At 43.0% G+C, this 26,630-nt stretch overlaps 1 protein-coding gene across 4 annotated transcripts in view; it reads right to left on the bottom strand.

Annotated features, from left to right (window-relative positions):
- Positions 1-1,155: 1,155 nt before the first annotated feature.
- MTA1 (metastasis associated 1) overlaps positions 1,156-26,630 on the bottom strand; it is a 142,589-nt gene continuing 117,114 nt past the window's right edge. For 2 of the 4 annotated variants that reach the window (XM_077824301.1, XM_077824300.1), the window contains 3 exons: positions 8,597-8,628; positions 5,259-5,410; positions 1,156-2,818 (listed from right to left, as the gene is read on the bottom strand). In XM_077824301.1, the coding sequence (XP_077680427.1) occupies positions 2,680-2,818; positions 5,259-5,410; positions 8,597-8,628 (323 nt within the window). In that variant the 3' untranslated portion in view covers positions 1,156-2,679. The remainder of the gene's footprint in view (positions 2,819-5,258; positions 5,411-8,596; positions 8,629-26,630) is intronic. The other 2 variants (XM_077824303.1, XM_077824302.1) reach the window with 1 other exon arrangement.

Genomic DNA, 26,630 nt, shown 5'->3' on the forward strand with positions numbered 1-26,630 from the left:
TCACATGCCACTGGACTTGAGGCCTTCCTGTAGTGAACAGCCTGAGGCAGTGTCGCTCATCAGACCTCACATGCAAAGGGTAGAGTTATGCCACATGTGCATGACAAACAAATGAAAACTGTTAGTGCAGGAAGTGGTATTGCGGGCACAAATCGGTATTACTACACCAACACTCCACCATGGCCTAGGACACACCATGCTACTGGACATGGCTGCCTTGCACATCTGACATTTCTTTCAACCCCTGGCTGTCCTCTCTGGTTTTTGAAGTTGGGGGTCAGCAGTGAAGGGAGAATATAAAGTATGTGGCGGCAGCACAAATAGTACAAACTACAAGAATCAGGTTGTCCCCACTCGGAAGCACTGCAGCTGAACTAACTTTGCTCATCCTGGTAGTGAGTTAATGCAGAAGAGAAATATTTAAATGGCCACATATTCAGAAGTTAACCCACTGGGATTCTATCCTGCCATGTCACACTTACACCCCTGCTCAGTTTGAGGATATAGGTCACACATGCAATAGGATCATTCAAAAGCTTCACTGTCGAATCTATTGTTTTCATGAAGGGCAGTTTTCAGAGTCCTGTCCCCTCATCCCTAAAAGAGCCATGGTACAGGAGTTAAAAATAATTTAATCTTCCAGACTCAAAAAGGTTAGCGGTATCTCAGACTATGCTTACGCTGCATTTTAAAACCCCTGGCAGTGAGTCTCAGAGCCTGGGTTAATGCTACAGCGCTAAAAACAGCTATGTAGACATTCAGGCTCGGGCTCTGAAGCTTGGGGAGCGGGATGAGTTTCAGAACCGAGGCCAGAATGTCTACATACCTGTTTTTAGTGCCGAAGTGCAACCCTAAGTCTGAAGAGCTGGACTCTGAGTTGCTGCCGCAGATTTTAAAACGTAGTTAGACATACACTAAGTATATTGGTGGGATCAAACTATGAATTAGGCTTGCCCAAAATAACAGACTGACAGAGCAATCACGTGAAGAAGTTCTAGTTCACAGCAGCAGAGTTATCCAAGCACTTTTCAATCAAAGCGATTTCTAGGAAGCAGGTGCAGCTCCACATTCCACAGGCAGATGGTGCCTTGGCAAAGGTCAAGTTTGAGTTAACATTTCAGAACATAGACAAAAAACCAGCAGTTTCACAAAAGCTCGGGTTCCAGGTTTATTAAGCAAAGTTAACTGAACTGTTTTTGTTCTGCGGAGATTCCTTTTGACCTCACCCAAAGGGGTAGCAGTGTTGCACAGAATCACGGCTGGACTGTGATAACCCAAATACAACTTTGGCTCATCTCACTGCTGACACATGTGGAATGACTTGGGCATTATTACATGCTGTGTCTGTTTGAGGCAGGTACATGTACAGATCAACACAAGTTGCAAATGATAGTTTACAACCTGTCAAAACAAAGCAGGGCATTAAGCAAATGCACTGCCATGAGAAGACATACGAAAAAAATTACAGACTTGCTAATACACAATAAGTTCAGGAGATGCAAAAAAAGAAAAACCTCAAACACAAAAATGTCAAGAGGAAAACAATTTCAGACACAGTCTGTTCTAATTAAAACCCAGTTGTAATTTAATTTGAAATTCCCTTCAAAATGGGAAATGTACAGTAATGTAATTTAACAGAAACCAGGCTTCCTGTGGAGAGGTGTGTTCAAAAAACACTGATGCACAAATAGGTTCAGAATTCAAAGCAAAATGTCCCTGGGCATCAGTGGACTTGACTCTTGGAGCCAGAGAAAAGCAATTCATTACACTAGTTGCACTAGAGGGCCTACTGCTGGTCCTTGTTGTTATAATAGCACGTAGGATTCCAGAAGCAGACAGAAGGCAGCACACAAAATTCTGGTTACTGTGAAAAACGCCACAGGCCAGATCTCCCTGGGACTGACTGGAATAAAACAGCTAGTTACAGTAACCTGGCCTCAGTTCTTCAGCGTTAGTGTAATGTTCTGCAAGATTCTTCAGTTCTTAGCTCACTCCTTTTTCAGCCTGAGTTGTTTCTGTCTTGTGCCTGAGGACAAGCAAAATTGGCCATGCCAAATTATCCAAAAAACACAAGGGACAGGACCAAGAAAACTAGCTGAACCTGTAGCTGGCTTTCAAATCCTCTATTTCCAAATATCTGAGTTACAGATCAGAACTTTATCTACAAAAGAAATAACAAAAAAGAAAAAAATGGCACCGTCCACACACACACACACACAAAAATCTTACAACACAGCCTTGTAAAAATGGTTAGCAATGAGAGCTCAGTCACAAAACAAAGGAGTCTAGCTCTTCAAAGGTCAGAGGAAACAAAGCTAAAAATTACTATTCCACGTTCTCTTAATAAGTTAAACTGACCTTCCTTCCCACATGTCTACAAAAAGGCAGAGTAATCTACAAGCAAGAGGGGAAAATAGGCTACCAAAAATAAAAAAGGGAGAGGAGAGGAGAGGAGAGGAAAGAGCATGCGCAAGAGATCGAGCGCACAGTCTGTGGTCATCAGGGCTCAGATGGGGCTGAGTTCCTTTTAGGGATTTAAAAGATGCAGAACAGTTCCTTAAAGTTTTCCAGTCTTCAGCAGTTCATTCAACACGGTAGCCATAAAAACCTCAAGTGTGTATCGGAAGAGAGATTCTTTCAGGCAGACCCACTGGCATTGTGAGGGCTGCTCAGTTTGTTTTAATCCTCAATGATTATGGGTTCATCATTCATGGGCTGTCGTAACTGGACTGCCTGGACTGGCTGGAGGATAATGGGCTTGTAAGGGCGTCTGGCGGCTCGCTTCGCTTCAGAGGATGAAAGCAGCTTGCGAATTTTCCTACAGACAGTGAAAATAAAAAGGAGTTTGTCACAAAAGTAGAAAATCCTGGCATTTCTTTGCCAAAATTACACAGGCCCAAGCCCAAGAATGGGTAATATTCAATCCTGTGTTTGCAACAGCTTTCCTATGTGCAAAAATGTCATTACCTGGATATTTGGTATCTTGTGCTCTTCTAGAGCTAGAAAGAAGAGGTGAAAACCTGATCAACTCCAACAGAAGCTTTGCCATTGACTGCTATGGAGCCAAGGAATTTATTCCATTGGAAAAAGGAGATTCCCACATTTTTACGTACAGAAATGTTTTTATAAAGTTGGTCACAAACACTCATTTTCTTCCTAAAATACTCAAATTGAAGTTTTCATTCCAAATCAGTATTTTTTATTTAGTATTCAAAATCTGGTATTTCTGAAGTTTCACTTTTGTTTTTCTCCACATTCTCCCCTTCTGGCCATGGAATACAACAGCACGAATTTTACAGAAAGAGCTTCCATTGAAGATGACCCCCTGCCTCAGCTGCCCCCACAATCAGGTGCTTCCACAAGGCAGCAGATTTGATGCCCATGTGGAGAGCCTGACAGAACCACCCAAGGATATTTTCCTTTCCACCTCTCCTCCCCTTTGGTAAACCCTCATGTTTTCAGGAAGCCTGAACTGTAATCACCTTGGACCACTGGGTCCTGGTGCTTGTGAAGAAGCAGTATTCTATTCAGTTCCAGTCCCTTCGTACCCCTTCTCCTCCTACCTTCCCTGTTCTCTCTCAGGGACCCTCACAAGATACTGTTAAAGCAAGAAATGGACTGCCTTCTGTGATGCAGCAGGGAGGGGGGAGTGTTGACGTGGGAATGTGGCAGGGGAGTTTCACTGGGGATGGGATACCTGAGAGCCTGTAACCTGAGCCAGGAGGGGGATGGTGAAGGTAACACCTCTGCCGGGGAAACTGGACGAAGGTTAAAGGAGAGAGCCTGCTGGAGGAGTTTTTTGTTTCAGTTTTGTGCTGGCTGGTCGAACGCAGGGAACCCCAAGGCTGGGGTCTAAGCTCCCTGCCCCCCAGAAGGACTTGACTGAGTGGTCCTGGTTGTACCCACAAGCTCTGTTTTAGACTGTGTTCCTACTGTCCAATAAACCTTCTGTTTTACTGGCTGGCTGAGAATCACGGTGAATCCCAGGAAGAGGGGTGCAGGGCCCGGACTCCCCCACACTCCGTGACACCTTCAACACCTGAGAGCAGAGGAGGAGATGCCCAGAGAGTTCAAGGTCAGGGGATTTTATTCCAGTTATTTTCTCATTCCAATGAAGAAAGAAGGCTGTCTTCAACATCTTAGATTCATCCACGGTTTCAAACTCAGGATGGTAATTCTAGCTTCCACAATTCCCCTAGACCAGTGGTTCTCAAACTTTTGTACTGGTGACCCCTTTCACATAGCAAGCCTCTGAGTGCAACCTCCTCTTATAAATTAAAAACATTTTTTAATACATTTAACACCATTATAAATCCCGGAGGCGAAGCGGGGTTTGGGGTGGAGGCTGACTGCTCGTGACCTCCCATTTAATAACCTCACGACCCCCTGAGGGGTCCCAACCCCCAATTTGAGAACCCCTGCCCTAGACCCTCAAGACTGATTTGTGGCTTTCTACCTGCAAAATGCCTATTTACAAGTATCCATTTAGCCAGTCCACAGGAAACTCCTCAGATTCCTGGTAGGAACATGTCACTCCCAGTACAGGCTCCTACACCCTTTGCTGTATCCACAGCACCAAGAATATTCACCAAAAGCTTGGCGATCATAGCAGTTCCTTAAAGAAGGCAGAGAACCCAGGTAAACCCTTGCCTCAACTACTGGCTGATTCAGGGAAGATCACCTCAGCAGGTGACCAAGTCAATCCAAGTGACGATAACACTCTTCACTTCATTGGGCCTCAAAGTCAACAGAGAAATCCACACCTGCTCCGATTCAAATCAACAGCATTCACAGGAGCAGTGTTCAGTTCTAGGGAGAAGGTGGTTTCTAACAATCAGAGGAGTTAGCTTCTGAAAAAGCTTCCCAACAGTAGGAGCAGCAAACAGCCCAACTAGTTTTGAGATGGAGCTTGATAAATTTATGACTGGGATTATATAATGAGTTGCCTGTGACAGCAAGGGACTGGACTTGATGACCCAGGAGGTCTCTTCCAGTCCTAGGTCCCTATGAATCCACTTTCTGTCGAGTGCTGCGGTGGCACACAGTTGGCCAGGGATCCATTCTATTGAAACACCGTAGGCAGCTGCTTGGGTTTTTAAAAATGCAACACCAGGCCTGGTGAAGAGACTTTCTGAGCAGTCATACACATGTTATCAGTGTGCATGAATAGTGCTAGGGATGATAAATGCAAAGTAGAAACCAAAAGGAGTTTGTCAGGCTCCCCAGTGAGAATCAATTGATTGGCATATATTCCCTACCTGGTTTCCTCAGTGGCCATATAAAACACATCATCTGGAGCATCAATCCAATTCATCCTCCTCCTTTTCACTGGAGGCATGGATCCACCACGAATTAATCGGACTTTTGTTGGGTATGATTTCCCATTGAGCAGCAAGTTTCGGCTTGGTCCCTAACAATATATAAAGAAGTAAAATTATGGACTGTAGCTAATCCATGGTGTCATGTGATAAACAATCAAACAAGAGGAGAGAAGGACTTAAAGCTGCCAAATCAGATATTAAAATTCATTGCAAGTTCTCCCCCTCCTTCCCATGAGTGAATGTAAATTTCATGAAAAAGCAACTGGCCACTAGTACTAAAGATTGAGGTCCTCTTAAAATTACAATAGGACAGGATTGTGGTAAAAAAAGGAGAAAAACTGTATGGCCAGTTAACCTACATTTGTACACAAACGGATCACATCGAGTTTGGAAGACTGAGTCAAGATGCAGCTCTCAGTCACACTACTGTAAATGTGGAATAATTGAATTTCAGAAGGAAATCTGGATTTACACCTAGTAAAATTTAAAAATCTGACTCTAAGGTTAAAAATCTGACTCAAACTCTCACACTCACCTGCATCCCTTTTGCTTTAAGGATGTTCCTTTTTAAGTAGGGCAATATATAGTTAAAAATTCTTTTAGGAAACCTAAAATAACAAACCTTAAGATGACTCCATGCATCTGAAGAAGTGAGGTTTTTTACCCACAAAAGCTTATGCACAAATAAATCTGTTAGTCTTTAAGGTGCCACCAGACTCCTTGTTGTTTTTGTGGATACAGACTAACACAGCTACCCCGATACTTGAAACCTTAAGGTGATCATTAGAAGGTCTCACTGTGATAGGTCTTATTCTGATGCCCCCACATATACTGAACTCGCTTTATGAAGTTAGCCCCTGCCACTCCTTTGAAAATTATAGTTCTAGCTTTATAAAGATGCAGGTGTGGGCATGCAAGGAATTAAACTACTCAAGTATAGTTGTCCTGAATCACTTGGGATCCAGTTGTGCCACCTGTACTCACGGTAAGTACTATTTAGAATAATCCCACAGAAATTAACAGCGCTCATAACGGACTGAAGTTGCAGAATCAGGCACTGAAAGTTTGAGGTGCGCAAATTAGAATTGTCCAGAAAGTTTTTTTATAGTGGTAAAGAAAATTTTGATGAAAGTGAAAATAAGTTTGTGAAAACTAAGATGTCCATGGAAAATTTTGATTTGGGGGGAAAAATTGGAATCCTGAAAAATTGTAGCCAAAAACCAAAAATTCTGATTAGGAAATTCAGCCCCAGTGCCTCATGGAAGAGTACATCTCCCATAAGGCATGATGATCACCCCTCTTGGAGAGGGGAGGTGGTGTATCATGGGAGTTCCTGGCCATGGTGCACCATGGGAGATGCAGTGTGACTGGGAAGCCCACCCTGTAACAGCAGAATGAAAACATGAAGCACCTAAATTACAACTCCCGAGAGGTACTCTGCTAGCATACCCAAGTTGAAATATTGGGCGAGGGGAAGGAATCTAAGGGGTTTTTTTTGACAATTAAAAATTTCTGCAGAAATCAGATACTTTGTGAAAATTTCATTTAGTCAAAAACCCAATTTTCTCTCTCAAAAAAGTTTGACAATATAGTGTAGCAGCCCTAGTATAAATGCCATTGGCTGCTTTAGAGTTGGATGCATTTTCCTATTCTCCCTCAGACAATACAAGTCTATAAAAGAGCTAAATCCTTTTCTTTCTTAACTCCTTGAAAACTGGAGGCAGTTGCCGCACTTCTATTACATAAATGGCATAGTCAATTTATTTTTTCTCAACGTTTTTCTGCCTCCTTTGTATTTCAGACAATTTCAGCACCAAAACAAGCCATCAAAATACTTTCAGAAATTCAGCTTTTACTTTTGTGCTGTAGGGAACAATGTTTGAGATATCGTGTTTCCAGATTTCTGAAGGAGAGTCCTTTTCATTTCTGTGTGAAGACTATTTTCTCCATTGTGTTAAGTGTCAGGAGAACGATGGCAGTGAAAGTTCTCGGAAATGCTTGGGCAAGAGTAGGAACTGTGCTTGAAATCTACCTTTTCTCTCCCCAAACAGAGCCATCACTTCAACTGTTACATCCTGAAACACGGCCCTTTCATTTTCAGTAGAACATTTTATCACACAAGCAGAGCAGTGAGAAATTTCAGCATTTTTATCCCTGCGGGTGACGGGGGTTTGGCCATTTCTTATTTTTCTCCCACTACACTGCGAGTTTGTTTACACAGCAGACACAACCAAGTAGCCAGTCTCCTCTGCAATAAGAGGTGAAACTGAATTCAATTAAAAATACAATTCACCACTACTTATCAAATGCTAATGTGACAAACAAAATGATCTGCTTCGTTATTACAACTAAAATAGCATGACAAAATTAAATCCTGGCCATAAGATATTATACTCTACCCAAGGCAGAAGCATTAGGTTTGATAATACTCAGTCATTATTCAATAACTGTCATTCAGGCCTGCTGCAGATTTACTAATTTCTGAGTGCCCCCATTCACACCAGTACACTGTGGCAATTTACCAGACAGGGCAAATCCCGCTGTAGCAACACCACGAAAGGGTGCTTTGTGGCAAAAATCCCAGGGTGCAAAATTCTTCCCGCTGAAGAGGCCTAGAACAAGGACTATGTGCCATTAAATTCCATTTTGATGGCTTAAAGTGGCACTTCACCCTTGTGCTGGCCCTCTGAAAGGGGGTGAATTGGACCCCAGGACCACTCCATGAAAAGCACTTTGCCAGAAACCCATAAATTAGACTGGCTATTTGCTTCTGTCGCCTGATAAAGCTCTCAGCATAATGGATGAAAGGCTAAAATGATTTTTTACTTTTAACAACACACACATGTTCAGCAGACAACTTGCACACCAACTGCCTAAAAAATAAGAAACCATTTGCCAAACAAAAACCCTTCCGTCATGTCATCCCTTCTTCCATCAATGAAACACACTCCACCTAAAACACATTTCAGGGCTTTGCTGTGAACAGCCACTCTCTTGACTTCTGTATGAGTGGACACACAAAGCGTTCCATTCAAAACAGAATTTCACTGATACAGATTGCACTGTGTCTTTTTTCATTTAAACACCCAGATCTGTTTTTCATACAGAAAACTATCCTGGCTAATTGGAAGAAAAAAAAAAGTGATAACGTATGAATAACTGTGAATAGCAAAAGCAGAAAAAACTAGATCACCCTTTTAAAGCCTATCTAGAGAGTTATGGTTTGGGTTTTTCTCCCCCCCCCCCCTTTTTGGTTTAAATGAACATTCTCTTACCATTTGTCTGGTTTGTCCGTGGTTAGGCAGACCTAACAAACAGGAAAGAGAATAGAGCTCGTAAGACAGCAGTGATTTTCCAAGACAGAAAAAATACAAAATCAAACAAACACAACTATGTTTGCATTTGGGTTGATTTTATGATGTAGCCGTTTTCTACCACCCTAATCTTTTCCCTCCTTGAGGGATAACTGAGAAGACAGCATCCCTAACAACGCAATCTAAAAAACAAGGCCAAAAAGTTTAAATATGCTACCTACTTTATTCTCCATTCACTCATGCCTTACTAGACAATACATGGGAAACTACCACCAAAATCAAATCCCCTCTTTCAGATCTGGAAGCCCCTTCTTAATAGCTTGAGAACATCTCCAGTTTTCTGATTTTATGATTTAAAGATAAGGATGGTATTGCACTATCAAGGGAGCAAAGAGTAAAATCTTTACTATCATCTGGGAAAATCCGAGGAGCTATTTTATCTCCTGGATGTACAATCAGATTTCATCTACTGAACTGCTCAGTCCATAAGAACCTGTCACAAGTAAAGACTTCCAATATCTTAGTTCTGACAGTCATAGAACTCAGCAATCTCTCCATCACACAAGGTGATACTCCAATAACACAAATATTACAGGCACAATGATCTGATATAGTAAATGGTAGTCTAGTAACAGTATTAGATATTCCATTGCATTGCGAAAGGTCCATGTTTTAAGTGCAGAGCAAGTGTGTAAACTGAACCAGGGCTCTAAACAAACAGGAATATTACTGGACACACACAAGTATCAGTATGCAAGAGAATGAAGTCCTGGTACAGAGCTGCAGCAAAGGTATGGCAGGGAATGGCCTAGGTAACCTAATGCATCTTTTCCATGCCACCTTTTTACTACTTTATGGTCAGTTCAAATGATTTTTTTATTATTACCTATGTCAGTTAATTTGTGCCAGCATGCACGTTCCCAAAACTTTAATCACATTTCATCAACTGCAATGCACATGAGCATCATTGGGCCCCTTTTTGGCTCAGAAAGGAACTGTTCTAGACACAAAGAGAATGTGTATTATAAGTGGCAGCTACTAGTGCCTGCACTAGCTGAAAAATGGATTTCCATTATAACCTTGCTTACACACACATTTTAGCCTGAAATTTTCCTTGTTTGGTCTTTGACCAAAAGTGAACTTTTATTTCAAAATATATGGTTGAGCAAAGTCCCTGCTGCTATTTGAGAATTCGGCAACAATTCTCTCTCACACACATACCACACAGCTCCTGTTTTAAAAGATTCTAACCATAATCCTCAGATAGATGCCTACGTCAAAACTGGCTACATCTGAAGATTCCTTTATATAATATAAACCCTAACATACTTAGTAAGGACACCAGTAAAACATATAGGATCTACAACGAGGCCAAGTTAATGTTTCAGGAAAAAAATACAACTGTTGGACTTTCTTTTTTTGAGTGCTTGGGTGGTCTTAACTGTAATATTGCAGTAAAATCTGTAGTTTGCATCATTTATGGTAACAGTGCACCTTCCTGCAAAAGGGCAGATATAAGTAACTACCAACGTATGAAGACAAACACACACATGCAGGGGTGCTGGAACAATTTGTATCAGGGGATGCTGAGAGCCACTGAACCCAAACTATAAACCCTGTAGATGATGGAACCCACTTCAAACCAGGAGGTGCGGCAGTACTCCCAGTTCCAGCACCTATGCACACGTCTTCATTTTCTGGCACTTCAGTGCTTAAACATCCACTTTCAGAGCTTGAGATCACCTAATGATTGTTTGTAGCATTGTTGCAGCTGTGTTGGTCCCATGGTATTAGAGACACAAGATAGATGACCCCAAACCTGAAAGAGCTCTGTTTAGCTCGAAAGAGTGTACCTTCCACCAACAGAAGTTGGTCTAATAAAAGATATTACCTCATCCACCTTGTCTCTCTAATGAAGGAGATGTCAACCAATGATACATCCACAAAAAGAAAAGGAGTACTTGTGGCACCTTAGAGACTAACCAATTTATTTGAGCATGAGCTTTCGTGAGCTACAGCTCACTTCACTGGATGCTGAAGTGAGCTGTAGCTCACGAAAGCTTATGCTCAAATAAATTGGTTAGTCTCTAAGGTGCCACAAGTACTCCTTTTCTTTTTGCGAATACAGACTAACACGGCTGCTACTCTGAAACCAGTGATACATCCAGTATGAGGAAGGAGTTCTGTTGGTGAAGGGAATGTAAGTCTCCACATAAGCAGCAGTCACATTCAAAGGGCAGTAGCAGGAATGGCCAGTTGATGTAGACCAGGGATCTCAAACTCCAATCACCAGGAGGGCCACATGAGGACTAGTACATTGGCCCGAGGGCCCACATCATTGACACCCCCCGCCCCCTCTCCACCCCTTCCCCACCTCCATTCCAACCCCTGCCCCCTCCCTTCCCCTATTCCAACCCCTTCCCCAAATCCCCACCCCTGCCCCACCTCTTCTCTGCCTCCTCCCCTGAGTGTGTGGCTCCCCGCCCCTCCCCGCTCCCTCCTGGAAAGTGCTAAGCGCCACCAAACGGGAAGCACCTGGAGGTAGGCAGAGGAGCGGGGACACAGTGCGCTGGGGGGAGGGGACCTTGGCAGCCCACAGCAAATAACTCCAGAGGGGCAGGGGAGGGCACAGGGAGCTTGGCAGGCTGCCAGAAATAACCCCGCAGGCCTCTGCATGTTTGAGGCCCCTGATGTAGACAAAGAGCTTGAGAGAGCTGTTGGGAAGAGCACAGTCATTAGGTTGCAACATGGGACTGGAAGTCAGGAGATTAAGTTCTAGTGACTGCTCCGCAATTTTATCCATTGTGTGATTTTGGGCAAGTCACTTCATCATCCCGTAATTCAGTTTCCCTTTCTACAAAAAGAGGATAATACTGTCCTTGCTCACAGGGGTATTTGAAAAGTTTAACCAACTGACGTTTGTGAATACCTTTGAGCTCTGTGGATGGAAGGCACAGGGCTGAATACACTTGATGCCAAGGAAGACAGGGCAATAGGGGCAGCTATGTCAAAGGATTTCCATTCAGAGAGGAGAGGTAGCTACTGGGGCAAAGGAGGATGTTGGTGTACAAGCAGTAGTCAGTAGCAAGTCTATTCCCAAGTTCCAAGATCAGTAGTAACTCAGATCCTCCATGGTGAGAAGACACAGATGTCACATGTTGAGAGTGACAAAAGCAAGACTCAGAGGTGAAAGCCGGGCAGAAATCATTGCTGGTTCCAAGAGTTTGTGCTTCAAGTCCATAGACAACAACAACCAAAAAACCTGTTAAGCATCCAACCTATGGACAACCTCAAAAGTAAGCTGTTCCTTCCAGGAAAAAGTGAGCCATGTCATACAGTTGATCATTTCGCTGATCCAGTAATCAGCAACATAAAATAGATACATTTTTCAAAGCAATTTTTATAGCCTTGCTATTACACTATGTTTGATGTTAAGATATCTATAGGCAACACACCAATACTTAACTCCCTTTCAACAAATCTATATATACCTGGAATATAGAAGACAAGAAAAAATACAGCAACAGCCATTTAAAAAACTAATTGTGTTATGACAGAAAATTACATTAGAAATAATGGCTGGCCATTTAAAATGCACCCTTTATCAATAGTTATTGCTTCACAGTAGCAGAGATACAGTACCATAGCTATAACATATTCCAAATATAATCTCAGAGCTGCTGTTCAACTTTTCAGGGGTTGAGAATGGAACACAGACATCCTTCTCCCCCAAACACACACAATGAGGCAGTGAGGGGGAGACACACACACTGAAGTCTTAGACCTAAGTATATATATTAGGGACAAAAATGAAGACGGCTCTGGCACCCCTTCTACAGCCCTCTATATTTAAAAGGAGACTTTTTCTCTTAACAGTGTCTCATTATAGGGATCCCTGGGAAGGGGCTCTGGGATAACCCTTTTCTAAAACCCAACTGTCTGAAGGTATAGACTTCCATGAAGTGAGCTGTAGCTCATGAAAGCTTATGCTCAAATAAATTTTTAGTCTCTAAGGTGCCACAAGTACTCCTTTTCTTTTTGTGGATACAGACTAACACGGCTGCTACTCTGAAACCTGAAAATACGGCATTGACTGCCCGCAAAAGCAGAGAAACCTAGGAAAACACAGGATTTATTTCAAGTTCCTCTGGCATACTGTCAAGCTGTGTGCTTCTAAGGGATATTCAGTGACAATCCAAAACGGAGGAGGAAGGCTGTTGATGACCATACGTTTTCCCCTGACTAACCAGATTTTCCCTCTTTTTAGAGATGAAAGCTACAAGGTAGATGGCTACAGAAACTAAGATGCTTTCAGAAATCTCGAAGATTAGGATTTATTTCCACAGAACAATAAGAAAAAAACTCATCGCCCTGGAGAGTGGTCTGCTGCCTTTCAATTTTCCTAAAGCCTCAGAGTGAGATAAATATGACCACCACAGGAACTTCAAGAGGTCAAATTAAGTTAAGAACTTGTCTGCACCTCTGCAGGTAACCTAGAGCTCCTTAGCCACAAATGATTCTGGAATGTTATATGGAATGTTATATGAAATGGCTATAGAACAAGCAGCCATATTATAGACAGTGCATGAAGCCCTCAAAGCATGTCTCAGCTCTTGAATAGTGCACAGGCATCAAAACCTTTGCTCTCTGGCACAAGACCCATTCTGCAGGGCAGCTTGCTTCACAGGGAGTAGTCACAAAATAGGTTATAATGATCTTATGACTGGCCTTTCTTAGAGTGTCAGAGTTGCAAGGGGATATATTTCCTCCCAAGATGATCCAGGAGTCAATGAATTTCTATTTCACTGCAGCTCAATTCCATTTCTATTTAATTTACTCCAATGAGATAAAGGCAAATTTAAAGCCTAGATTAGATCTCAATTTTAAAAAAAAGCCATCATACTAAAACATTGCCCCCTGTACACCAATCCTACCCCTCCTTTTTTAATGAATCTAATAGATACCTGACCTGAGGGAGTTCATGACTCCTGGGAGCACTCAACTCTGAATCTCCTGCAGTGCTGCTGGGGCCAAGGAGCAGTTAGCACTCACCACTGCACCCACCTGACTGCACAGCATCAGAGTGAGATGTCTAGCTTCTGTCATACTACAGAGGAAACCTGCTAGCATGGCTGATTTCCTGAGGAAATCTGCAAGAGCACACAAGTGCATGCTCTATTTGACACAATCCCTATTTGTACGGAATCCAGCAAGTCGTCGCTGTGCCACAGTGGTGGCATCACTCCCCCAAATTGCCTACCAGTTACAGAAGTGCAAACTCCTTCCGCAGCACCTCTACAAAATGCACTCCTGTCACTGCCAAAAGGTGGGAGAGCCAAATCCCCGAATCCAACCTCTGAAGTATTCATTCACACCTGGGCGTCTAGCAAATGGAGAACCTTCCAACATATCACTAAGGCAAAAGTCAGGAAGTGGCAGAATAGAAAGTGAGCACCTCTCCTTCTGCTAGTCACTATTTCATGTAACTAGAAATCTCTAAGCTCCTTTCTGTTCCTCTTTTCTTACCCTCATTTTAGATCAACTTTACCTCAGCACCACAAAAATCTTTGCCTAAATCCCTCTCCTCCACCAGCAGATAGCATGCAGCTCCCCACAAGCAACCTCTGAAGCACAGACCTAGTCCCAAGGAAAACCACAGTCTAACACCAAACCATTTAGGGCATGCCTTGGAATGGCCTAATTTATAACACAGAACTTTTAACTCACTCCCCTACACTTTGGCATGGCCAACCACACAATGCACTAAAGTTTGCTCCCCCAAAATGCACATCCACTTCGCATAGGCCCAAGTCCTCTTTTTGTCAATCAGCACAGCAAGAAGTTAATCTTCATATTTATTTCTCTTTGCGAAGAGAGCTGTCATGTAATACATGCAGTGTGAAAACTCATTCAGAAATGTAGCTGTGATAAACTGCCATGTACATAGAAAACGGAAAGATACACTGTCAAAACTAGTTAGTTTAAAATCTAAGCTACCTTTTAAAATACATAGATTTGTTTTCAAAGTCCATGTAATATTTTTACACACATTTTCTCCATCTTCCTGCCCCCCTCCAAAAACAGAACCAAACCCAAAAAAGCCAATGCCTTTTCCGGGATCTTGTTCTTCTCAAGAACAACAAAATCAGCAGCAGTCCCACATTCCTGAGCAAACCATAACAAACCAGTGTGTGCACATGACAGAGTCAGCATTTTCTGATAAGGAAACAGACTTCATTTTCAAGTTGCAAAACGAGTTTCAAGCTTAACTTTAAATAGTGAAAGGGGGGGGGGGGGAAGAGAAGGGGTGTGTATAAATAAATAATGGAAATTATATAGACCACTCCTTTAATTGCTGAGAAAATAGTGCCAGTATTGTACATTGTTGGAGCTGTGAGCAAATTGTCATATGCCCATCACCTTAAAAGTGCAGTGGGTGAACCTGCAGGAGTGTAAGTACAGAAATGCAACTAGCAGAACAGTATGTAGACTATACTGAATGGCATGTAGGCTAGACTAATGGTTTCTTATAAAAATCTGTTGTGCGTACAAAGTTAAAATTATAAGTTACTTACCTAAATAAGTTCCTACCAAGATTGGCAAAGGAGAAGGAAAAAAAAGATTTAAAGTTAAAAAAGGAAAGATTATATGAACTAAAAGCAGAAAAACAAAGTAACTATTTTGATTGTAATGGAGAGCAAGAGTGACCGAGTTTCTAGAATGTTTGATATTACACTAAATGAGGCAAGATTAAAATAGAAATTAATTTTCTCCAAATACGAGATAAAACAAAGGCCAGATTGGATTCTCTGGACATAAAAAAAAGTTGTTCTTTGCCCACATCCATCCACTATCCTTGCATATTATGTATTTATTGGTCTTGTACAGTAGATCCTGAAATGCTCAGTACTACAGCTGTTTATACTGAATCAGTTTGTTACCAACACACTACATGGTCATGTTCCGATGCCCTCGCTCATACTGGGTAGCACCCTGCTCCACAAGTAGTCCCACTGAATCAGATGGAACTCTTTGTGAAGCAAGGTCCTATTCCACATGAGAAAGGCCACTGGTGATTAGATGAGCTTAGTCCATAATGGGTCAGCAGTAGTCAGCTTCATCCCTAAAATAGCATCCGATGAAGTGAGCTGTAGCTCACGAACGCTTATGCTCAAATAAATTGGTTAGTCTCTAAGGTGCCACAAGTCCTCCTTTTCTTTTTGCAGATACAAACTAACATAGCTGCTACTCTGAAACCTATTCTTATACAGTAACTCCTCACTTAAAGTCATCCCGGTTAACGTTGTTTTGTTGCTGATCAATTAGGGAACATGCTCATTTAAAGTTGTGCAATGCTCCCTTATAACGTCTTGGCAGCCACCTGCTTTGTCCACTGCTTGCAGGAAGAGCATCCCGTTGGAGCTAGCTGGTGGGGGCTTGGAAAGAGGGTAGACCGGCAGCCCCCCCATCAGCTCCCCGCAGGGCAGCTGCCCAGCAGGCTATCAATTGCCAGCAGTTCAGCTGTCCCTCCCCCCACTGCCATGTGCTGCTCCTGGCCTCTGCCTTGGAGCTGCTCTCCAAAGCCTCCTGCTTGCTGGGGGGAGTGGGGGGAGAGGAGAAGGGGGCTAATGTCAGGGTGTCCCCCTCCCCCCTGCTCCTGCACCCCGCATACCCCATCTCCATAGAGTGGGGCGGGGGGGCACACACAACAGGGCTCAGGACAGAGGGAACTTCCTGCCAGCAGCTGCTGCTGTCCCAGCTTGCTAATTAACTTAACAGGTAGTGTACTTAAGAGTGGTGTCAGCATACTTAAAGGGGAAATGTGCATCTCTCTCTCACACACAGGGTGTCTCTCTGTCTCTGTCTGCCATGCTGTCTCCCCTCCCTCCATGCGTGCTGCCCTGTAGAGTGTGAGGCTACATTAAGAACAATGAGTTAACCCTTGAGGGCTCAGCCAATTGCTAGTTCATCATTTAGCACTCAGGCATTCCCTGGGAAATATCCCACCCTCTGATTCCACCACCTCAACCAAGCTTCACAATCATCATCGCGGTGTACAGTATTAAATTGTTTGTTTAAAGCTTATACTGTGTGTGTGTGTGTAATCTTTTGTCTGGCAAAAAAAAAATTTCCCTGGAACCTAAACCCCCCCCCCCCCCATTTACATTAATTCTTATGGGGAAATTGGATTCGCTTAACATCATTTCGCTTAAAGTCGCATTTTTCAGGAACATTACAACGTTAAGAGAGGAGTTACTGTACTCTATCTAGATGTGAGGTCCTGGAGGAAGAGAGAAGTTCACTTTAAAATCTTGTTTCTTTAGGAGCTGTCAAATCTGGATGACAGAAACTGAAAGCAGCTCAATTACATGCTACTCTCCAACCTGGGACAAACAAATTGAACCCTATATAACAAATATGAGTCCTAGCTACCAGTTGTCATCTTCAAGGCAATTCACAACTTTGTCCCTTCCCTACGGATTCACGCATCTCTTATACTGTCACTACCCTGTTCCTTAATTGAGTCAATGATGCCAGCCCCTGGTGTTTTAGATATGGTAGAGAATACTTAGTCCTGCCATGAGTGGAGGGGACTGGACTAGATGACCTCGATGACTGGACTAGATGACCCTTCCAGTCCTACGATTCTATGATTCTCTTCAAACAAACCTACGGTGAGCAGACATCCCAATGTTATCGGGACCATCCTGACAGAGACTTTGTTTTATATAGACAACTATACCCTCCCCCCCCCGCAATTTTTCACACTTGCTATCTGGTCACTCTAAACAAACCTCTCTGTGCCTTTCTCCATGCTGTCCCTTATATGGATGGAGTGCCCTTCCGGAATAGATCCGTGAAATTTGGAGGCGAAGGTGGCAGTCTCTCTCCAGACCTATGTTTTCCACACTACCAATAAAAACCTAATCAGCGTACAATGGTTAGGCTGAGGGCAGGTGGAAAAATTTATCTATGTATCTCAGCATTTGCTATAAATATAAAAATGATATACTTGTCTCCATTGCCCCTGATCTTTTTAGACTAAGCTTTCCAGGACGAGGCTCAGGCTTAACTTTGTGCAGAGTCCAGCACAGGGCCTCTGTGCACTACTGTAATATAAATATTGTACCTTGAGGACATGCAGTTCAACATGCTTCTCACAAAGTGGTTTATCTCCTAAGTGCATGCGTGCAGAGGGGAGAAGAGCCTTCTAAAGGACAGAGTGATTTTAGCATGCAATTCACAGCCAGGGGTGTTGCATAGGCTCACCATCCCAGCAGGAAGCACTGGGAGGCAACATGAACAATGCTGCCTGGATCGCTCCAGTCATGCTGGTGGCAATGATTCACTACATCCCTTTAGAAGGGTATAGAATACTTGTCCTCATGAATCCAGCCAGTTCCACGAACCCACATGCAAGCAGGTGAAGCTATGGCTCCACCCATTCTCCCCACAGTAGCTCCTTGGGGAGAAGCATCTTGGATGCAGTCCTTGTGCTCCCATGAGCACACAGGCTGCTACTGTGGCTAGACCCTTACTTTCTCGTATGCCCCTGAATGGCTATATAAGGGCACAGCCCAAGCGAGCTGTCAGTGAGTAAGAGTTCTGCTTCGGGCACAATAGTCTTCAGGGTTCATTCAAAAACCAGATCTAGAACGAATAAATGAGATCTACCAATATTCTTAAGAGCAGTCATGAACTCTATTCCTCATACTTATTTGGGAATAATTAGATGATTAGCTCCTGAAAGCTTATGCTCAAATAAATTTGTTAGTCTCTAAGGTGCCACAAGTCCTCCTTTTCTTTTTAGATTATTTTAAGTAACTATAGCAATATTGGCTGTGTCTGGTTAGCATATGTATAGATAAAAGTAAATCTATCTCCTCAATAATACTGAAGTTACATTTTGAAAGATTTCCTACAGTTCAGAACTGCATTTCAGTAAGAGAGAATGCCAGTGGAATCCAGAATCAGAGAACACTTGTATTCCATTGCTATCTAAATACCAAGACTTGCTGAGTAGTTTATTTTCAAGGCTGGGGAAATTTGCCCTGAAACACTGTTCTGCTCTCGTCAATGTTTGCTTTATTTCTACTTGGCCAAAAAGAACATGCTCTTTTCTATGGTTGAAAATGTTTCCCTCTATTTCCCCTTGCACAGACTCAGCCCTGCTGTGCCACGGCAGCTCACGAATCTCCACTGAGCAGAACATTATGTGGAGGGAGGGGAGCCCAGCATGCTGACTTCCTTTATGTTTTTGAATCTGCCTGACCTTCATTTCAAACTGTGCTCTGTGCAGTTGAACAGTCTTTTTACCAAGCCATTATTATCTCTCTAACTGACCATGTGAGCTTTTCACAGGATTCAACGCTCGCATCCATACAACTGATCCCTTCCCCCGACTAAGTTTCCATCCTAATTAAATCTTACCTTTCAGTCTTTCCACAGTATTGCATATTTGTGGGGTTTCCAAGATCTTTAGTTTATCTGCAGAATTACTGCCCACGGCTGCTCATTACTAGCACACAGTGAGCCCAGTCCAGATTCAGCCCCACAGTGTCTACAGATCAGGCCAAGCTTATCAGTTTCAAAAAGAATAGGGAGTTTTCCTCCTTTGTCTTTTGGAGGCCTCACTGTGGGGAGGGGACTTCTTCCTTTTCTCTTCTGTGCATCTGAATGCCTTTTCCCTATTTCTTCTGATCTTCTTTCCAGTTCCTGCAATCTCTTGTGAGCTCACAGACATTCATCTTCAAAGAAAGAAGTCTTAGAATCATAGAAGGTTAGGGTTGGAAGGGACCTCAGGAAGTCATCTAGTCCAACCCCCTGCTTGAAGCAGGACCAATCCCCAATTTTTTCCCCAGATCCCTAAATGGCCCCCTCAAGAATTGAACTCACAACCCTGGGTTTAGCAGGCCAATGTTCAAACCACTGAGCTATCCTTCCCCCCATTCAGTCCCCCACTAACCCTTTCCATGCACTTATTTTGCTTGCCAGCAACTATATTCACCATTATGGACACTGCAGAGATTTTAGGGTCCATGGCCATAAGCCACTGCTGCAGGAATTTTTGAATCCAGGTCCTTGACCAGAGTCAGATCTGTTTAATAATTAATTCTTAGCATATAGGTATGTCTCCAAGACCTGCCATTTCCTCCTTTTGTTCAGGGTCTGAATCTTTTTCTACTTCTCTGTGTGGTTTGACACCACTGACAGCTTCAACTAAGGTTTCTCTCATGTAGGCATGCCATCGTGTACCACAAATGCTGTTGTGGCCATCTGGGTCAACATCTGCACTAAGATATCTGCTAACTTTGGAGGACCACTGCAACCAGGCTCCTGTCCGGCCGCAGGAAGGTTTTGAATGAAGTGGCGGAGATCAGGGCTCTGGTTTATTTAAATTGTTTCTGGGTGGACAAACTGAGACTTTGGTAGTTCATTTTAAATGATTGTGATTTTGGCAGCCCGGTGATGGCTGACTGCCCATCCAAACTTCTCTCTTTGATCCAGATAAGTACATAGCCACAACTATACTTTCTGTAAGATATATGCGGCACAAAAGCCAACCCAAAAGGCAATACATAGAGTTCACCGTTTTTTTGGGGGGGGGGCGGGGGAGCAGAAAGGACCATTAATCATAGAAGAACAGGGTTGGAAGAGACCTCAGGAGGTCATCTAGTCCAACCCCCAGCTCAAAGCAGGACCAACACCACCTAAATCATCCCAGCCAGGGCTTTGTCAAGCTGGTCCTTAAAAACCTCTAAGGATATAGATTCCACCACCTCCCTAGGTAACCCATTCCAGTGCTTCACCACCTTCTTGATGAAATAGTTTTTCCTAATATCCAACCTAGACCTTCCCCACTGCAACTCGAGACCATTGCTCCTTGTTCTGTTATCTGCCACCACTGAGAACAGCCTAACTCCATCGACTTTGGAACCCCACCTTCAGGTAGTTGAAGACTGCTATCAAATCCCCCCTCACTCTTCTCTAAGATTAAGATCTACACTGACTTCCTGCATAACAAAGGCCAAAGGACTTCCCTGAATTAATTCCTGCTTCAAGTCCCACAGCTGATGTTGAACTATGGCATATCCGTTATCCATCGATGGAAAGATATCCTGAGATGGAGAACCGATGTAACCCTTGGTAAATCGTTCCAATGGTTAATTACTATCACTGTGAAAAAATTATGCCTTATTTCTAGTCTTGATTTGTTTTGTTTCAACTTCCAGTCATTGGATCTAGTTATACCTTTGTCTGACCGATCAAACACCCCTATATTATCAAATTTCTGTTCCCCATGTAGGTACTTATAGACTAAGCAAGTCCCTCACCAACCTTCTCTTTAGCTTAACGAACAGATTGAGCTTCTTGGGTCTTTCACTTTAAGACATGTTTTCCTATTTTTAAATTATCACAACTTTTTCTCAATTTTCTCCAATTTTTCAACAACATTCTTCTTGAATTGTAGACACCAGAAATGGACACAGTATTCCCATATTAGTCACACCAGTACCAAATACAGAGGAAATATAACTTCTTACTCCTACTCGATATTCCCATTTATCTCTCTCAGGATTACATTAGCCCTTTTGGCCATAGCACTGCACTGGGAGCTCACATTCAGTTGATTATCCTAGGAAGCAATGATTCTGAAAAACAGTTGGGGGTCATGGGGAATAGAGTCCCCATCTAGGGAACTGTCAGTATTATTCCGTTATTAGAAATCTGCGAAGCAAACATCTGCAAGGTACAGAGCCCAAAGTCAGTTTTCTTCCTGTAAGGGAGGTAGGATCCCCACCCCGAAATACTAAAGTCTCGTAGATCCAGGCTGAGCAGAAGGCCTCCATCTTTTTGGGTATCAGTAAGAGCAAATTCCATGTAGACCCACTAGATAATGATCAGGGACATATGTCTAAGGTACCCTAACAGCCTGTAGTTAGGGGGCCCTCATCTTTCCCAGTGGGGAGTTTTACTCTCCTGACAAACAGGGAGCTGGGAAGGTCTCCTATGCTCAGAAATTGCCTCCACTGGCTTCTGAGGGAGAACAGGTTTCTCAGAAACCACTCCTGGAAATAGAACCACTAAGCTTCTCCCACAAGCTGAGAGTATTGAAGGTGGCAATAGAACAGGTTAGCCAGGGCCTGTGGGTGAAGAGTGGGAGTGTTGTGCGGGAAAGGGGAGTGAACTGCATTGTAGTGCTTCTGGAAGGTTTCCTATAATTTGAGCGGCAACTAGTTTTTGATGCTTAACCAGATGAATCCATATTCCAAACTTTACAAAGTTTGGCTGTAACGAAGACAGAGATGCTGGCTAGATTGCTAGACTGCAATGGTGCAGAGAAAAATGTCATTTCCCCCCCCCCATTTAAAAACTCAGATGAAATTTCAGTATTATGAGGTTGAATCTCTAATTCTTAAATGTCTAGAGTTAAATTCTCCCATCAGGTTTGAGGGGCAGAGCTGAGATAAAAGTAAAAGAATATCAATTTAAATTAATTGCAAGTAAACCCAACATTGGATTTGCTGATGTGGAAATGATATTGCTACCACCAATCATATTATTAAATGTAGACCTAACCCTTCAATAAACGTATCGAAAGGATTCTGGTCCTGAAAAATCCCAAGTGTTACTACCACCTCATGCTATGAGGGATTTATTAGTTGAGGTTAATATAGATTTACGTGAAGGGATAAAACCAGCTACTTCATGTTACTTTTTCCATAGGGCTGGAATTATTTTGGCTCAGTTATTTTGTTGCTATGAGTTATAACAAGGCAGTAGCATTTTTTTCCACATCTTTCACAGTATTAAAATATGAACAGAAGAGATAAAGGAACATAACATTTATCATTATAAAGACCTAAAATCCATACCACAAAGAACAGACAACATTCTAAACTTGTATTTTTCTGAGAGAGGTGTTACCTGGTGTAGAAGCATCAGATTGCATTTAGGGTGTTCCATTTCTGTATTACAAATTATGATACTGCAAGCAAGTCCTACATTTCTGACCTCTGACTACCGACATTAAAGGTGAGAGAAATCTGAGGCCAAAATCTTCTAATCAGGGTGCATAAAGTAAGGCATTTAAATCCATATTTTAGGCATCTAAATATGTGCCCTGATTTGCAGAGGTGCTGAACAGCCTCAATTCCAGATGAAGTAAAAGGGAGCGAAAAGTGTTAGAACCTTCTAAAAATCAAGTCACTTATGTATGTGCCTATATAATGATTTTAAGTGTCTGACTTCAAGCACCCATGTTTGAAAATCCTGGCCCCAATTCCCACAAGATATCCTCTCTTTCATCCTAACTGTATTAAAGGGCTACCTGTGGCATTACTTCCTGGCCACATGCACACCTGTCCAGCTGATAGGCTAAAGCAGTCAGCTGAGAAACTATCCCCCCAGCACCTGGACCCCCAAAACCTAAACTTTCCTAAAACCTAAAACCCCAGAACCTGGACCCCCAAAAACTTTCCTAAAACCTTTTCCAATGTTTTCTTTTTGGGAGTGGTCTCAGTGTAAAAGTGATTGCTTTTCGAGCTTTGGGCCCATCCCAGTCCCCGGCTGCTCTAAATTACACGGGGACCAGCGCAGACCAGCTCACAGAATCAGGGAACCAGAGATAGCTCCATGATGCCACCAGCTCTTCACCCCAAAAGATGCCTGAAAGAAACTGGAACAAAGGCCGGTAACTACAGGGGTGTGAGTGATTGCTGGACCCAGACTAGAAGGAGGCTAGTCTGTCAAAGAAGCTTACTGAAGCATCTCTGAGGGTGAGATTTACCTGCATTTACTTTCCTATTGTATTAGGCTTAGACTTGCATGTTTTATTTTATTTGGTAATTTACTTTGTTCTGTCTATTACTTGGAACCACTTAAATCCTACTTTTTGTATTTAATAAAATCACTTTTTACTTATTAATTAACCCGAGTAAATATTAATACCGGGGGGAGGGGGACAGCTGTGCATCTCTCTCAATCAGCGTTACAGAGGGCTAACAATTTATGAGTTTAGACTGTACAAGCTTTATACAGGGTAAAACAGATTTATTTGAGGTTTGGACCCATTGGGAGCTGGGTATTTGAGTGCTGGAGACAGGAGCACTTCTTAAGCTGCTTTCAGTTAAGCCTGCAGCTTGTGGAGGATGTGGTTCAGACTTGGATCTTTGTTTGCAGCAGGCAAGCATGTCTGGCTCAAACAAGGCAAGCTGATGGGAAAGTCCCAAGCTGGGAAAATGGGCTCAGAGGCAGTCTAGGCACATCAGGTGGGAGTCTCAAAGGGGTTTCTGTGATCTAACCCGTCACAAGTACCAAAGAGCCTTAGCACAGAAACTCAGCAAAGGCACCTTGGTGCTGCCCACTGTCAGGTTTGTATATTCCAAGGCCAGAAGTATCATTGTGATCAATTAGTCTGACCTCCTGCATAACACAGGCCAGAGAACTATCCCACAATAATTCCTAGAGCAGATCTTTTAGAAAAACATCCCATCTTGATTTTAAAATGACTAGTGACGGAGAAGCAACCATGACACTTGTTCCAGTGATTAATTACTCACTGTTATGCCATATTTCCAGTCTGAATTTATCTAGATTCATCTTCCAGCCACTGGAGTCAGAGCCATGCCATCCTTAGGACAGAATGGGGCAACCACCGCGGGTGCCGTGTTTTGGAGGGCCCCGCGCTTCAGGACACGGGGTCCAGGGTAGCCTGGGAGGTTAGCGGGGAGCCTAGCGCTGGCAGTAGTGAGTGATCCAGCCCCAGCCCGCCCCACTCCACCAGCTCCTGGCATTGCTCAGGGAAGGGGGTGGAAGCCAAAAAGAAGTGAGGCTGGGACTTGTGGGAAGGGATGGGCTGGGGGCAGGAAGAGGTGGGGTGGGGGCTTGGGCTGTCCCGGGCCCACACACCCCCAGTGAGGGCCCTGACTGGTGTTATACCAGTTCTCTGCTCGATTGAAAAGCTATGCGTCAAATATTTGTTCCTCACATAGGTACTTATAGACGAATCAAGTCACCCCATAAACTTTTCTTTGTTAAGCTAAATAAATTCAGCTCCAAGGCTGAAGTGGAAAATGTCACAGAGGTCTCTGGAAGTCACAAAATCCATGACTTACATGACCTCTATGACGTAATCTTAGCTTTAGTCATGTGGTACCAATTCAAATACCTTATAGAAGCCTAAGTACATTACATCTACACCGTTACCTTTAACGAGCAAACCCGTAATCTCATTAAAATAAATCAAGTTAGTTTGGCAAGATCTATTTTTTCTATTCCCACATTCATAGAATCATAGAATATCAGGGTTGGAAGGGACCTCAGGAGGTCATCTAGTCCAACCCCCTGCTCAAAACAGGACTGATTGACATTAGTTATATCACCCTCCTTCAGGGGGAGCAAATTCATTTCCAGGGGCTACAATGTAGCAAGCCAACTGAAGCAGCTTTGTCCGTCCACAGTGGCTGGAAATACATTTCACAAATGGCCCCTTAAAGAGTATGTTAGATGTGGAGAGACAGGTGATTTCACTAATGTAGGTGGCTCTATACACCTAACCCAGAGACCAACATACCATAGGTAATTTGGAAGCAAATATTATTTATGTTAGCCCCATTACTCCTCAGTACTGGTGTAACAGCATCTGAAAATGCCATCTGTTTCTTTTTGTGCCTCTTTCTAGCACAGACCCAAGACAAAAACGCCTGAGCCAGCCCAGCAATCTATATAATGGACCATTAGAAAAAAAAGGAATCCCAATAGTAAGTAGATGTTCACAGTTCCAGCATGTTTTTTTTATTTACAAGGGATATCCTGCCTGTCTGTTTCTGGTAACACAGGATTTGCAGTAACCCTATCTTCACTTTCCTAAAACCTTTTCCAATGTTTTCTTTTTGGGAGTGGTCTCAGTGTAAAAGTGATTGCTTTTTGAACTTTGGGCCCATCCCAGTCCCCGGCTGCTCTAAATTACACGGGGACCAGCGCAGACCAGCTCACAGAATCAGGGAACCAGAGATGGCTCCATGATGCCACCAGCCCTCACTCTCCTATGCCAAGCAGATCAGGTCCACATTATTTAGACCCTGTTTTCTTACTGGGGTTGAGGCTTCCATTGTCCTAAAAATCAGAAAATATTCAAAATTTATAAATTGGAAAGTTTCCAAAATATTTTCCCTATAAAAACTAAGTCTAAACCAACAACTCTATACTACTTTTAAACTAGACACAGGATATCTAAGCTAACACAAGGCAGAAAGGGAGCAGGCAGGTTCCTGGAACAAACCACTGAGCTACTTAGAAGCTGCAGATAAAAAATGATAAGAAATTAAATGATGGCTTGTGGGTATGGAAGGTGCACATCTACTAAAATTTTAATAGCATCTAATGTCAACACAGCCCAGTGGACGTCACAAGGGGGGAAGAAAGAACCACACAACACTCTTTTGGTCCAGTCTGACCAGGGACTTTGTGTCTGGGGTAATTTTCAAAAGAGAGATTTTAGGTGTCATTGAAATACACACAGTAAAATCTTCAAACCAACAAGTGGACACTTTGGAACCCTACCTCAGGGATTCTCCACCTCTAATAGCAAAACATTATCAGAGGCCGCACCTTATAGGAGGAGGAATTGATTCTCTCTTCTTCCACTTCCCACCCTGAGGCCAGACAACCTTGGTCAGGGTTTCTGAAGATTTTCAGCTGCTGAGTGACTCAGCAGTTCCCTCACTGATGATCAGCTGTTTAGCAGGAAGCGGAAATCATGACCACAACCATCTTATCAACAGGAGCTGCAGAAAGTCAGCAAGCTATTCAGCACGCTGGAGCTCCCCTGAACATCCCTTTGTTCTGGCATGGTGAGTGGCGGCGGCCCAGGAGGAGGAGACTTAATGGGTGAACAGGGAGAGTTTTCTTTATTACTTTACTGAAATTCACCCTCAAAAACAAGAACACTAAAAATGACGTTGAGAGCTATGTTAGTGCACAGTTAAGAATC

The sequence above is a fragment of the Eretmochelys imbricata genome, chromosome 8, assembly GCF_965152235.1.
Source record: "Eretmochelys imbricata isolate rEreImb1 chromosome 8, rEreImb1.hap1, whole genome shotgun sequence".
Lineage (NCBI taxonomy): Eukaryota > Metazoa > Chordata > Testudines > Cheloniidae > Eretmochelys > Eretmochelys imbricata.